The 15,342-nt window shown below is 37.3% G+C and overlaps 1 protein-coding gene across 1 annotated transcript in view; it reads right to left on the reverse strand.

Annotated features, from left to right (window-relative positions):
* Positions 1-992: 992 nt before the first annotated feature.
* Positions 993-15,342, reverse strand: part of LOC103778516 (laminin subunit alpha-4-like) — a gene marked incomplete at both ends in the record, with an annotated part of 48,044 nt that continues 33,694 nt past the window's right edge. Inside the window, 10 exons of the mRNA XM_008946109.1 lie at positions 993-1,155; positions 1,482-1,624; positions 2,676-2,849; positions 4,064-4,203; positions 6,605-6,790; positions 7,803-7,919; positions 8,707-8,803; positions 9,856-9,997; positions 12,110-12,258; positions 13,782-13,898. Coding sequence (XP_008944357.1) covers positions 993-1,155; positions 1,482-1,624; positions 2,676-2,849; positions 4,064-4,203; positions 6,605-6,790; positions 7,803-7,919; positions 8,707-8,803; positions 9,856-9,997; positions 12,110-12,258; positions 13,782-13,898 — 1,428 coding nt within the window. The remainder of the gene's footprint in view (positions 1,156-1,481; positions 1,625-2,675; positions 2,850-4,063; positions 4,204-6,604; positions 6,791-7,802; positions 7,920-8,706; positions 8,804-9,855; positions 9,998-12,109; positions 12,259-13,781; positions 13,899-15,342) is intronic.

Below are 15,342 nucleotides of genomic sequence, written 5' to 3' on the forward strand. Positions count from 1 at the left end.
TAAAGGATTCTATGATTCTAAATGACCTGATTCCTTGTTTTTCCTTTTTTTCTTCTACTATTCTGTTAAATTATGTTTAAGGGGTGTGTGTGTGGGTGTGTGTGCATGCATGTGTGCATGCAACTGTTATTCAGTCCTCAGTCCTGTTCCCAGGCAATGTGCGTCCAGGACTCAGCAATCTAAAATTCAATCCATGGCATATACTGGGTAGTCACAGCAATGCAGAAACTCAGCAATATGTAAGTGCATTGAGTTAATCTTTGTTTTTATAGTGTTAGAAGGGCTGCTTGTGGAACAGTAGCTGGATGTTTTTAGGACCTACTACAGTTAGCTTCAAGAATTTAGCATTCTCTATAGTCTTTCTAAGTGCATTTTCATTCAGCCATGCTATTTTCATAACCAAGATAACAATTCCTAAGTCAAAAAAGAGGACCTGTTATGTTCATAGAAGCAGGTAAGTGAGGTACAAATTCATGCTGACTACTACTAGACTGAAGCAACTATCACACAGGTCTTCAGACATGCTTTGCACACACAGGTCTCCATGCTGTTGTAAGGCAGGATTTAAACCAATGATAATATAAATTCAAACAATATTGCTGGTTTCCTACACAATGTCCTAATGTTAACAATATATTATTTTCATTTTTGTGACAGTGGTAAATGAGAAACAGTAAGGACAAAGAACTTTTTAGCATTGTAAAAAACCTGGTAGCCTACCAGTTAATGTTAAGCTGGGTGAATAGGCCTTACTTTATACATAGTGCTGCTCTGCTAGCAAGCCTTTTTTTCTTATTATTACATTTCAGAAAACTTCAATGACAACTAACAGGAATCTGACCATCTTATGCTTGAAAAAACAGTAGTTTTTGCCAAGGCTAGAAGATGAAATCCTAAGATGAAAAGTGACTAAATAAGGACACATTGTATAAAGGTAAGCCCAGCGAGTTTGCAATATTTAATTTTGAATACAGAGTATTTATCTGACCAACCTTGAAGTCTGGAGGCACACCACCAACATAGAAGACAGCATTGTCAGGTTCCAAATTCAGGAGAGAGCCAGGACCAAGAACCTCTCCCTTTTTGATGAATTTTTCTTCAGCTGTGCTACTAAGACTGGGCAGAGTTAAAAACATTTTGCCGTGTCTTCCAATCCTGCAGGAGGGAATTGTAACAGAAGAGAGTTTCATGTTGGCTAGACTTAAAAAAGAATAAGCAAGTTTCCAGCTGCAGGCATAATTTCTATTCCTCACTAGTAGACTGGTACTCTGAGGGACAAGAGGGAGAGAAGCTTCACACACTTCCCACCCCCTCTGTGGTTCATTGGGTCCTGACTCTTTAGAGGCAAAGAGAATTTCCATTTGTTTCAGCAGGACTGGAACAAGGGACTTGACTCCTGATGAGCAGTTCTGACAGCTTTTTCTGTTTGATTTTTTCCTATTAAATGTTTGATTTTGGGGAAATGCACATGATCACTTCACCTTTCAATTTTGATGATGCTGAAGTAAGAAGGCCAGGTGCTGACTGGCTTGGCATCCAGAGGTACCTCCACTTCTTGTCCCTCCAGATTATAGATGTACACAAGGTTGTCATTTTTGATCGCAAGACCAATGTAATTTTTCGCCTAAAAAACAATTGAGAAGGATGTTGGAGCTACAACATCGAAAGATTAATTCAGAAATGAGTAAAGGGTGGTCTTTGATAGACTAAATGACACCTTTAAATATAACTAATAAACAAAAGCTTCATTCTTTAATTGCTTTCTTTCACCAGACAAAACTGTATAGAAGAAGTCTCTCATGTTTTACTTTATATCCCTTTTGACTGAGGTAAATACAAGGTCATGAGATGTCTTCTGACCGTAAGTTGGTCTTGTTGAACGGGAATCTCTTCCATCACTATTTAGTGTGCAGTGTCACATGCAGGAAATAGGAAGAAACATTTGTCTAAAGCTTAAGTATTATGCTACAATTAAATATTTTGACAAGAAGGGTTTCACTTGATTTGTATTCAGTAGACATTCCTTTTAGAAAAGCTTAAAAGAAAAGCCTGGCTCTTTACCCTTCCCTAGTAACATCTTGCCAGGATTGTACCTGGCTAGTGAGGTGTGATTTTTTCCCTTAGGAATCACAATTTAAAAGACAATTATTTCACAACACTTGCAGCTGGTGAGAATATATGCCCTTCCTAGGTGTTTCAAAGTAGTGCTGTACAAAGTATACAATAGCAGCACAAGCCACAGACAAAGAAACTGGCTTATCCTATGGTCCTGTGATCTCAGAGATTTGGAACTGACACTGTCAGCAGCATAAACCTGATTAAAATGTGGCCAACAAAAGCCAGGTGGGTGACATTGTTTACTTCAGAGCACCTCAGTATTGGCAGTGGAGAGAGCAAGTGTGGCTTGCAGTAGTGACAGTCACAGCAGCATGCTGTAGTCTAATATGCTTCTTAGATAGAACCCTTCATTGTTTGGGGTTAGAAGTATCAAGGACAGGGGCCTTGGGAACCCTTGCTCTTTGCTTGTCACAAACTAAATGACTATCTAAGTAGACACCTCTTATTTTGAAACATGAAGAAACAGTGAGAGGGAAAAAAAAAGGCAAATAAACTTCAAACCCACTCAAATTTTTATATATACATATATATCAAAATGAACTGGGTTAGTTTCTTACATTTTTGTTTCCAAGGTACAAAATAAATCTGTCTGGAGATGCTGCCAGTTGTGGGTTGTCTTTCTGAATCTTTATGTACAAGCTCATTGAAGTGAAAGATTTGAGTTCCTCCATGTTGATCTTTGGATTGACTTCAACAGCTGATTGGCCTCCAAACATCATGGAAACTTGGACCTGCAGTTGCAAGTGTGCTAAGTGAGTCACATTATTGCTGCCTGGGGACAATACTTAAGGTAAACATGCAAGACTACTTAGCCAGCAGCCTTGCTTGCTGCAAGAGCAGAGTTGGCACCTGTATATTGGCCATGCGAAACTGCACGTTTATAACAATCACTTCTGGAAAATGATATAAAGAAGATGAAGGGAATTAATTTTAAAATTAATTAAAGCTTCTAATTAACTGTGGTTGAGCATATTCATAAAGTAAATTAAATTTCAGTGGGACATAAATGTGTACTTAGTTGAATCAGGGCTCCATCATTATTTATGGCACATCATGAAATTCTTACACAGCTATAAAAAGTCTACCCATAATTTATGTCTTTGCTTTGGGAATAGTATGACCAATTTTCTGTTCATGAATAATACTGTTATATTACTGAAGCTATGTTGATATATATGAGATGCTAATAAAATTTTAAACCATGTTCATTTTAGTTCAAAATGACTTCAAGATAACTGAAATAACATTTTCAAGTTTAATCATAATACACCTGAACAACAAAATACATTTAAAGAACATTCAAGCACTGTGCATATACTGATTCTTCTTTTTCTTTTTGGAAGTAATGTATGTGGGTAGCATATTCCAGCACTGTGAACATACAATGGTGCACTGAATTTTTGTTTTCTTTGAATGAATTCAAATATACAGTTTTAATTTTTGACACAGTATTCATGTTATAGAAAAATCCCTCATAATTTATTTTTTCGCTGTTAAATATGTGTGTGCCAAAGATTCTCTTATCCTGCAGAAAAGTAATAGAACAGAAAAAGAAAGAAATACTGAAATCTCAGAAAGGTTTGCATTAAATTGCCATAATTACTACTACTAGTAACTACTGTTGCCAGCTGAATAATGACCTATTTGTTTCAGCTTTAAATGGCTTTGCTGTTGTGGCCATCTTTAACACTGTGCCAATTACTTAAAGTCACTGCTGCCATGGCAGTGGCCTACCATAAATATCATGGTAATGTTAATTTCTTGCAAATAGCAACTGTAAAGAATTTAATAACTTCCAAGGTACTTTGTTGGGTACAAGGTACAGTTGTTGGGGGGTGATAATGTCAAGGTTTGGGCTTCTAACACAGATCAAGGAAATGGAGCTTCTAGTAAGATGCATTTGATTATTAACACTAGTAACCAAAAGTTCCATCAGAGGTTTTACCTTGCTTGCTACACTCCTGGTTTGAGCAATTAACTCTCTGATCCGCTGAATGCTGGAAGAAATATTATTTGCTGGTGCCTTCTGTTCTACTCTGTGCAATTTGTCCAGGAGTTGAGGGAAGACTTCTGTAAGTTTCTTCACTGCAGTTAGAAAAGAAATGACAACATATTTGTTTTCATCTTGGTAACCCTGGTTTTACACCAGGAAGATTCCTCCTTACCCTTTTAGGTTTTCTTACCTATCTTCTTCTGCTTTAAGAAAAAGTCCTAACTGTGGTAGGTGAGAAGCTGTGATTTCAGAAGGTGTAGTCATTTGTCAGAATCTAGTATTCCAAAACTTTTTGGAAAGGAGCTGAAAACAAGGGAACTACTTTTTCGTGGGACTCTTAGATTCAGCCGCAGTGTTGTACCTCTGTAATACTTTCCTCAAGCAGCTTTGCAAATGTTAATCACTTTAACCTTTTCATCTTCCTTCAAGGCAAGTAAATGTTAAACTAAATTTTACAGATATGGCAACTGGAGCAGAAGGATTACTTGTTCAGCATCTCACTGGATATCTGTGGCTGACCTGGGAACTGTATCTAAGCCCTATGGTTCATGAGTTCTTCAAATTTATTTTACAGGAGATGTAGAGGTTGTTTCCCGCAGTTCTCAGTTGTGCATCTCTCCCAGAGGTTATGACCCAGATAGCAGCAACGGCTGCACACAGGCGATGTGTCAGCATGTGCTTCACAGCCCACTCTCCTGACAGAAGCACCACAGCTTTCAGACCGTGGGAGCAGGCTTGTACTGCACAATAGTAGAAAACCTTGGCTAATGATGCATGTGCACCTAAACTGTGCTTACTACCTGCCCCAGCCCTTGTGAGCGGTAACCTCTTCATCTTTCCTGCCTACATCTGCCAGGGGTCATGAATAAAAGTCATGGACCTTTGGTCTTTCACTGCTGTGTCTTCTGGTACATGTGCAAGTAGGATTGCTATCAAAGGGAAATGCAGGTGCTTTGTTCTGTTCAAAGGAAGTCCTTTCCCAGAAAGATAAGCAGACAGAAAATTTACCAAGAAAGAAAAAGAACTACCCCTAATTATAATCCAATTTCATCGTATCACATTCCAATAACATGCTGCCCTTTGAAGGGTATTTACACATCACATCATTTTTCATCTTTAATTGCATGTAGGTACAACTAGCTGAATATAATGAAATGTGATTTTAGCCACAAGCCACATGCATGTAAGAAGGATCCAGTATTCATAGTTAATTTTTAACGACATGGATTCACTATAAAGGTTAAGACCAGATTTGTAGGGTTTGAATTTATATTTTAGGACTTGTCGACTTGCATCTATGTGCTCTTGTCTCCTTGCCCTCACATTTTTGCTCTTGTCTGAGAAGACAGCAGAGAGGCAGATAGATAGAGGAGGTAATCCTCAGATGTACTGAGATTGTATAGAAGGGAAAGAAAGAAGAGTAGCCTCCAATCTGTGCTTTTCTGTGCGTCCAGTTCTGTCTAAAGGCTGAAGCAGCTCTCAGGCTTATTCAGAGCAACCCAGAGTATGAGAAGATCCCGTGGAGTCCTACAAGTCCTGCTTCTCTTTGGATAGAGTGGAAAGCTGTATTTGCCACAGTCCTGCCCCTCTCTGCTTGACTCTTTTCTCTTGTGTTTTCCTTTCCAAGTCCAGTCTAGGAGTGGGCTGCATAGCACATTAGACTCTCCAGTTGTTCCCATAAAGGCCTAGACTTCATGTGCTGTGGGTTAATAGTCAGATATTCTATATAAAGCTTACTGTACATATAAATGATATGATGTTAGCAAATCCTCAAAGAACTACAAGGAATTCTGGATAACACTTTAATTCCAGAATGCAATAAAATTTCTATTTAAAAATCCCTTAGTATAATAATCAATCTACAGAAAGTTTTCTCTGCCTTTTGAAACAAATGTTATGTTGCATTGGTAAAAAGCCCACATTATTCTTAAAGTAAAAAAATTCAAGCTCAGAAAGCAATTTAGCAAATTTCAAACACCTTTTTTGAAAATAATCAGCAATTGCATTGGAATTGTGTCTGTTCTGATATCTTGAAAATGGATGCCAATCATATCTACTTTTACATTATCATAAATGGAAGTTAGAGTCCACAGTCTAACCTGTGCTGTATGGTGATCGAAACCATTTTATAGCAATCCAATACAACAACTTTTATAATAACTACATGCTTATGGAGCTCTGTGCAGTGACTAGCAGTGAGCTTACCCATTCCAAGAGGGAGTGACTCAGTGTTGCCTTTGGATGAAAATCTCAGAAAAATGTTAGTTGCCGCCAGTTCTGGAGCCACAAGTCAGGATATTGAATTATACTGAATTACTTCTTGAGGGAACCGTGTTTATACCAGTTCTTGGGAGCAGTCACTTAGCTGAAATGACTTAGAGGCTTTAGATCTTAAGTGTCTAAGTCATTTTTGGAAACACCTAAGTATCCAATAGTTTTTAAGTATAGTCAAGTCTCTAGACCACTGGAATAGGAAAATTTGAGTCACCATACCTGCATCCCCAGCTGAATGGACAGCGCTGTCATATGCTGCTGAGTTGTGCTGGAAGTCTTGCAGGTTTTGAGACCACAACCTCACATTCTCATCCATGGGGGTTGTAGCCTGTGTTACTGTCACGGTAGCACTTAAGGCCTCTTCAGTCTTCTGTTTAGCTTGCTCCAAACGCTCTCTGGCCTCCACTACAAAATAAATAGGGGGTGAGAAGAAATGTACACTTTCAAAGATTCCAAAGAACTATAACCATTACTTAGGAAATGGTGAGGCTATTTTATCTTCTGCAGAAGGGGGATTCAAGCTTGCAAGGCTACTTTTCTCTTTATTTCCACAGGGTATATTCAAAAATTCCTGTGGTTGGTCTACAGTTATATTATTTCTTAAAATTTAACAAATTCTCATTTACATTCTAGATTGTTAGAAATTTTTAGCGTTCTTGAATATTGATGAGTGTTATATAGCCAAGGAAGTTGGAATAGAAATTAAAAAAAATATTGTTTTGCATCAAGTTTTTTAAAAAAATGCATTTGTTTGTTGAATATTTTTCATTAAAGTTATTTTTGAAGCCAAGAAATCCAAGATACTGGAATGGTTTTGCTTTTTCATACCAGGGATTTTGAGGATTTTTTGTTTGTTTGTTTGTTTTCAACTACTGTATTTATAAAACCCATGGCATTTTGCATATGATAATGTGTTGTCAGTAAAATCCAGCCAGTTTTAGTTGAAGTTAATAAAGAAATCTTTGCTATGTCAACTTTGAAAACCTTCAGATATACTTGCTGGATGATCTGTTTTCTGAAAAACTAAGGTGGGGTTTTGTCAATCAAGGCTGTCAGTGAATACCTCCCAAATACTCTAATTGCCAGGTGTGATGTATATGTGAATTAGATTTTGATGATTAATACAATAAATCCACAGACTTGCAGATTCTCCAAGCCATAAAAAGATCAAGAGTGACATGGGTAAGGACAATTGTAGTAAGAATGATCAAGAGGAATGTTAATAATTTCAGATGGCAAGACACATAATTCCATTCTGAATGTGTTAAAGCTGAATGTTTTCTATCTAGGTCTGGTAGTTTGAGTCAAATTCCTTCAGGCCTCCCTTGCACTGAAAACTTAATACCAACTTCATAACCATATGGAAAGATAAAATATGCTCTTAAATGTGTGAAGACAAAGATGAAGTTCTTACAACCTGGCTCTGCAGATTGCATTTTTGTGATGGCTCTCATCAGTTGGATTCGCAGAGCATTCATTCTGGCAAGAGTGCCATTAACATGCCGGCTAGTGTCTGCAATGGCTAAATTGTTACCTGTGGGAGAAAATAGAAGGTATAGTTGAGTGGCATCAAGGTGGCGTTTAAAAAGGTAAATGATGTCCTCTGGATGTATGTTATGAAGCATTTAATACATCATAGGCAGTATACTATGGCCTTTCTCGTATAAGGCACACTAACACTCTTGACTTCACATAATCTAAATAAAAAAGCAACCTTGCAGCTCCCAGCCATTATTTACTTGCCACAGGGTGTCAGAAAAAACTTGAGACCTGTGTTTCAGTCAGTACTATCTCTCTTTGCTTTACCAGATTGCTGAGAATAGCTGCAAAAAGTATACAGGAAAAGTTTTAAGGAACTCAAAAGGTCCTGGAAAGTTGAAGAGGTCATTTCTGTAATTTTAGGGCTTGCTTTCCTCTTCAATGAAAAAAAAAGAAAAGCCCAAATCCTGTAACATTTATTATTATCCTTTGCTATTGAAATCAAGCTTTCTGAACACTTAAATGGTTGTGAATGGATTTCAGTTGAACTACTTGATTGCTTATATTTACCTGTGAACAACTGTTTGCAGGATCATATATTCAAATAGTGGTTGCATCTGAAATGGTCCGTTTGTAATGAAATAAACTTTGAACATCTGGCAGGATGACAACACATGAACTACTCAAACTGGGCCGGTGGCCACCTCAAGTACTTTGTGGGGTAACTTCGATCAATACGCTAGGCTGTTACAGCAGTAGTTCTGCCTTAGTGATGTGCTTTTGAAATTTATTTTAATGTGCATGCATAACTGACTGGGAAAGTAGAAAGGACGTATATTTACTGTCATCTGCTGTCCGCTGTAGCTCCATGGCTTGGTTGAGAAGTCCTTCGCTTTTACCTTTATGATAAATGATTTGAGTATCGATTCCAACTGCAGCCTACAAGTATGTTCCAAAAAAGAAAGTCAGAATAATGCTTATCAAATGTTCCTCTTTATTGTGTTTAATTGCGGACAACGTATTACCTCATATAAATGCAACTGTAAAGTCACTGTAGTTGCATTTGCTCTGTTAACATTAAGTCCAGCAGTTGGATTGGGAAAAAAAGTCTGAAAAGCAAAACTTTCTGTAGATTGCAATTAAAAGGTTAGAGATATGTATGCTTCTCCAGACAACACCACTGAATATCAAAGTTGCAGAAGGCACAGAAGTCCTCTTTCTCAACTCCAGCATGGTCAACATGATACTCAAGCTACATGTTAGTTGGGCGCTGTGACTGTTCACTTCTGCTCCCATCTCAGATGGGTGCTGAACACTTGCACTGCATGGGAGCCTGTCTTGCAGTCCCCAGTGACTTGCTGGAAGCAGAGGGCTGGACTCAAAATCCCACAGCTCTCTGGGATCCAGCCCCCTGTGATCTAACCAAATCCTCTTGCTATCCTCCTAACAAATTGCTGTTAAGTAGCATGTGTATAGGTTGCAAACTATGTGCATACAAAAGTATATATAAAATGTGCCAGAACATCAAGGCCAGTGACCAAATTAGCATCCTGATCCCTTCACTGAATGTGTGTGTGGACTATTTGCCCAATTTTAACTTGATTTTCTATGAGAAACAGTGATGATTCTGTTCAATGTCTTGACCACCCTTCCTGATGCATGGTGCAGTGTGTAGTAGAAGGACTTAGCACAAAATACCAGCTCAGGTTCTTAAAGGACCAGGGAGTTGTCTAAACTGTCACAGCACTACCTCAGTTTGAGTGACAGCACAGAGCAGCATCACCCTATGTTTAGGGACAGAAGAATCTGTGGTGTCTGTTTGTTAGGCTGGCAGAATAACTAACCACCTAGGATTTAATTCAGCAAACAGTAGATAAAGCAAAATGTGCAGTGAGAAGTTCAACGCTGAAAGTTAATCTGGATCTAGTTTTTCCTTTATACCGAGGTGTGTGGAGCATTGCAAGGTAAAAGCTGATATGAAAATTACTTACATCATTGACCCGGTTTGTTGTGTTCAGTGCCAGCAGTGCAGCTGTATTAGCTTCTTCAATGTAGCCAACAATGTTGTCATACACATTTGAAGCATTTATTGCCCTTTGTACCAAACCATTTGTATCAATACCATACAGATTCCTGTTAAAGAGGGAGTAAAAGGAGGAAGAAACCAAACTTAACCCAGGTAGTTTCAAATTGATTAATTTTTTTAACAATATGTGAATTCTGACCACATAATCACACACATAAATATCATTGGTCTACGTAGTGTTCTCTTCATTGTGTGTGGCCATTTATATCAATCTGAAGCAGGTGAAAACTATGTGGATGGAAGGTACTTCGCAGTTGTTTAATTCTGGGAATTTTACCCTTTTCATCTGTATGAGCAGCAAACAATGACTACTGAGCTTTTATGATCTTTTAAATCTACACAAATTAACAGAATAATACATCTTTCATTTGTCCTTTTTTAGGGATAACTCCTCGCCATGACTGGACTTGAAGATCTTAGAGGTCTTTTCCAACCTTAATGATTCTATGATTCTGTGATTCTATAAATGGAAGGACCTGTGTGTGCCACTAACATCTTATCACTGGGCTGTTCATATTTTCCAAAAGTGAGTGAGAAAATGGGGAGGATCAGATGAGAACTGGCCCATGGTCATGAAACTTTTCAAAAAGTTAAATTTAAAAAACACAAGATAGCTTTGCTGTCATGGTAGAGCTTTATTTGCATATTAGGTGATAACTGGGCTTCAGGGGAGATTCCAAACAGGATTTGATTCCAGGTTCAATCTTCAGCTGTTAGGAACTTTGAATAAATATTATTTTTTAGTATTTTTGTGATAAACAGATTTCAGAGTGTATATTAGATATAGACTCTAAGAAAAAAAAAATCTGTTTTCACAGGTGTGTATATTCACTTTGAAGTATTTACACACTCAGGGATTTTTAAGTTTCCAGACTTAGTGTTGCAAGAATTTCCTGCTATATTCCCCTAAGACAAAAGAAGAAACTCTACCAAATAAAAGCCTAACAGGCTTATAAAGCAAGCCCATAAAACTGAAATGATTTGAAGACACACTGAATGTTTTAAAGGATTAAGGTTTCACTGCAGGACAATCTTCTCAACAAATAAAAGAGTCAGCACATCTCCATCTGGGTATTCCACAATTATTTCTGTTTGCTTTCTGTTAAATTCCTAATGTGTTGGACTTGCTAGTAATTTTAATATTATTTTGGTAAGGGATGAACGTTAGCCATATGGGCTAAATTAAAAAAAATACATGGGGTATTTTCTTTCAAGGGATTCTGCTGCCCCCAGTTAGCTGATCTCAGATTGAACATATTGTTTGTTTTTTATCTTGTCTGTAGCTCATATGGCACTATAGAACAGAGTTTCAATTGTCAGCTTTATACAATTGTATAAAAGAAAACCATCTGTTATTTTTTTCTCTGTTTTAATCTCCTATCTAGGGCGTATTAATATTAAGAGACAATTGTTATTTAGATAATATAATTGAAGAGTACTTTTAAGTTTAGTTTCCAAAAGCATACATCCATGATGGTAGAATTATAAGGTAGAATTTGGTGACATATTCTATTTAAGAATTAATTTGCAGCAGTAATTTTTCTATTACAAATAGTCATGTTTCAAATCTATCTAGAAGTGACTTTTTAGTAAACTGGGGTAAAGTTGATGCATTTAGTATCCTCCAGCAAAACAGGAAGACTTATTCTAAATTTTTGGTCTTACAATGGGGCAGTTTCACTGGGACACAACCTATCAGAACGACTCCATTTGTAAAACTGTTCTTGAACAAAAACTATCCCAAAGCCTATTTTGTGGCTAATAATGCTAAACATTTTTTGATGTAGATGAACTTACTGACATGAGCTGTCTCTGCAAACCCCATTTAATCAGCCTGTATAATTTTGCTTTTCAGTAATCTACCCTTCCTGTTCTCTTATGATGGGAAGAGAGGAACATGCCAGATTAGAAAAGGGAGAATGTCATGCAAGATGTAAGTTTATTTTTTGAAAAGATTAATAGATTTTGCTTAGCTCAACTTCAGCTGCTCGTGATGGACCATGACAAGTCCTTCCATGCATGATTTAACAGTGATTTGTTTAATGCCTATTTACAGACGGCATATTTGGTGTCCCTGTGTTTCTACTCGTCTTTTAGTTCGTTCAGCAGTTCAGTCAGCAGCACTTGTATGAACAAAGTTTGATGAAGTTTAATTTTACCGGTCCAGCTCATCAGCAAGTCTTCTTAGGTTGTGTGCATGATGCATAGCCTTTTCTACCAAATCTTCATCAAACAGAGACAGATTGGCTAGTTTTTCTTGCAATTCCTTTTTTGCTCCATCTATTTCTGCATAGAACCCTGACACATTCTGAGTAAAATATGGAAGGAAAGAAGATGATAATTGTAAGAAATCAAGTCTGTATTTTGATTATGTTCTATTTTACCAATTATATTTTCATGTTGTTTTCTGTTATATTTGTAACAGATCAAAAAGAGGAAAGATCTAAAAAAGTCTGTCCTGTGAATATCAGTATGGCAAGACAAATGCAGGAAGATAAATATCAAACAAAATTCCAGGAATCCCTTAAAAAGATAGAGATGTATATGTAAAATACAAAAGAAAGACAGTTGAGAAATGTCTTATTATCTTTGATGTTTGCTCCAGAATGGTGCCAGTGACAAGCCTTTCAGAGTGAATTGCTAATAGGTGAGGGAATTAAACCACATATTTGCAAAAACCTTCTTTTTGTGCTTCTTCCTAAATTGGGAGTTGGAAACCATATATTTTAATTTTGAAGACTGCAGGCCAGAAATTAGTTTTTGGGACTTCTGAATTATACCTATACAAGTAAACTAAATAGTGCTGTGGTGTTTGGGCTTATGCATCATCCTGTTATTGCGTGGGCCCTGGCACTTTTCTGTCCCTGGCCAGCTTCCACTCTTCCAAACCTGCCTCTCTGGGGGATAAATAGCATGGGACAGTGCCTTTGCCCCAGGTGCAATTTAGCAATTGCTGGAGATGGGCAGAGGTCTTAGCTGTATGGCTGTGACCTGTGGCACATCATGGAAAATGAGCCCTGTCCCCATTCTGTCTCCTTGCACGGCATCCCTCATGCTTAAACATCTTGGGTAAGTGTGATTTGTAAATCAGTCCACCTAAATACTACCCATATGCATGTATAAACAAGGAGAAGTAATATCCCTTTGCCTTACCCACACTTCTTCCTTATATGAAGTACTTGTGTGGAAGACCAAATGGGCCTGCATTTACCTTCTCTCCAGTACATAAGCTTGCTAATATGTCTGAGGATTATAAATGTGGCCTCAAAATACACAAAGAAAGGATGGAACAGAGGGAGTGAAAAAGAATGAATGAGTGAAGTGTGAAAGTACTTATTGCTGATGAGGATGGAAGATGTATGATGTTCATACACTACTTCCTTCCCTGCAGTGTGAACATCCCCTGGGTGTTAACTTATCCATAGGAGTAGGGCACTCAATCTGATAAAGTGCAGCAATTTGTTTTGCAAAAAATACAGGAGAAAAAAAATTCATGCTGCTTGATCACCCAGGGGCGGTTATAAAGCAAGCTGTCTTCTTTTTGTTTCCTGAAATTACTTTTTCAAAGAAAAATTAATGACTTTTGGTATTTGCTTTAAAAAAAAGAAGTGGGCAACTATGACCTAAATGAATGTTTGTGGAGAATTTTGTCATCTAGGAAGACTTCCACTTTTTTTTTTGGGGGGGGGGGGGGCAGGGGATAATGTTCATCAGTATTTCATTGAAGAAGTATAAAAAGGGAGAGTTTTTTATTTAGTGGTCTAAACACACAACTTAAATGTTTAAAAAAAATCAGGGCATATAATTTAAACAAGTCACTGAGGCACCTACCTTTATTACCTCACTTAACTCAGAGTTGACCCTTTGTGGTCCTGCCAAAATAGTTGTGGCACTTAGCAGAATGCCATTCACTTCATCTATTTGATTGTTTATTTTCTCTTGTTGTTTCTACAAAAAATAAAATAAAATCACATCCAAAACTGTCTGGGAATTGCTGAAATACAGTGGTAACATCTTTTTAAAAATTATTAAAGTTAATTCAGAAGTTAAAGTGACTAAATAGATTTTAGATAATTTTGAAGTCTAAGTTTTTTTCCAGGCATCTCTAATAGCTGCACATTATAATGTGACTCTTTGCATTTTCTTGTGTTTGTGGAAATGCTGAGTTTTAAAAAATGTATTAATATAATTTTATATTACAGCATGAACAATTATTGGAATTAAGCATTATTCAGTGCACTGCCAGCAGAGAAAAATTAAGCATAGCTTCTTCATAGTGGTGTGGAGACTATTTTATTTTTTCCTGAAGGTTTTTTAAATCTACAGTACAGAGATCTATTTTCCTTATCAATAGTACAACTAATGTGAACAATTTATTTTGTACATCATCTGCCTTCATTGCGAGGAATAATGAAGATCCAACTGGTTAAAAACAGTGAACAATTGCAGCTACACACTTTAGGCTTTGCTTCCTAAATGTGAGATGAGCTGCAGCTTGGCATTGTAATTATGAAACAATGGAACAACAGAAGAGGCTTTGTACGCAAGGATGCCAAGCTGCTTGTAGAAGAATTCACGAGAACAGCATGTCTGATTTCTCTATTGAATTATTAGACTTTCCACATCAGCATGATCTTCTAAAGTGCTGCACATTTCAAGAGCTCAAAACTCAGCCACTGATGCTATGAAACCCATAGTTTGGCCTGTATTTTCAAGATAGTTCTTCAAATAGCAAAACTGTTCACTAAACCCCTCTCTTCCAGAATCCAAACAATTTCAGCCATTGAAGTGAAAAAGTTTGCTTCAAATGGTCCCAAATTGTTCTCTTTGTCATTTTCTCCCTTACTGAAAAATAAATGAAAAGTTTTAGGTGAGACATTGTGGTTTTGAATCCCTTTAAGGGGTACTAAAGAAAGCAGAGTAAGAATCACATAACTGATGGGAGGAGAAAAAGTAGATTTATTTTTTTTTTTGCATGGCTGATGGATTGGCTACTTTTCTGAACTACGAGATCTCAAAATACAATTTCCTTATCAGCCAGATGTGATTTGAACCTAATACCACCACTTTCAGGCAAACATGCCCCTCTTCTGTGCTGTAGGGGATAGATGTCCTCTGAGTTCTCTGGAGTGATTACTTTGTTCAAAATAGTGAAACTATTAATTTGAACAGAGTATAAGAGAAACCTACTCTATCCTTATAGCTAGGCTGTTCACCCAGTAAGTAGGAAACCCAGTTTCAAGGTATCTGTTGTGGGGCACTTAGAAAATGGATTTGTGCTTGAAGATCCAAGGACAATCATCTGTTCTTCCTGCAAAAATGGGCATGGATTTTGCTTAAAGAAGACCAGGGAGAAAGTTTGGATACGACAGTATGACTCAGTCCAAAGCAG

The sequence above is a fragment of the Merops nubicus genome, unplaced genomic scaffold, assembly GCF_000691845.1.
Source record: "Merops nubicus isolate BGI_N331 unplaced genomic scaffold, ASM69184v1 scaffold15480, whole genome shotgun sequence".
In the NCBI taxonomy this organism is placed as follows: domain Eukaryota; kingdom Metazoa; phylum Chordata; class Aves; order Coraciiformes; family Meropidae; genus Merops; species Merops nubicus.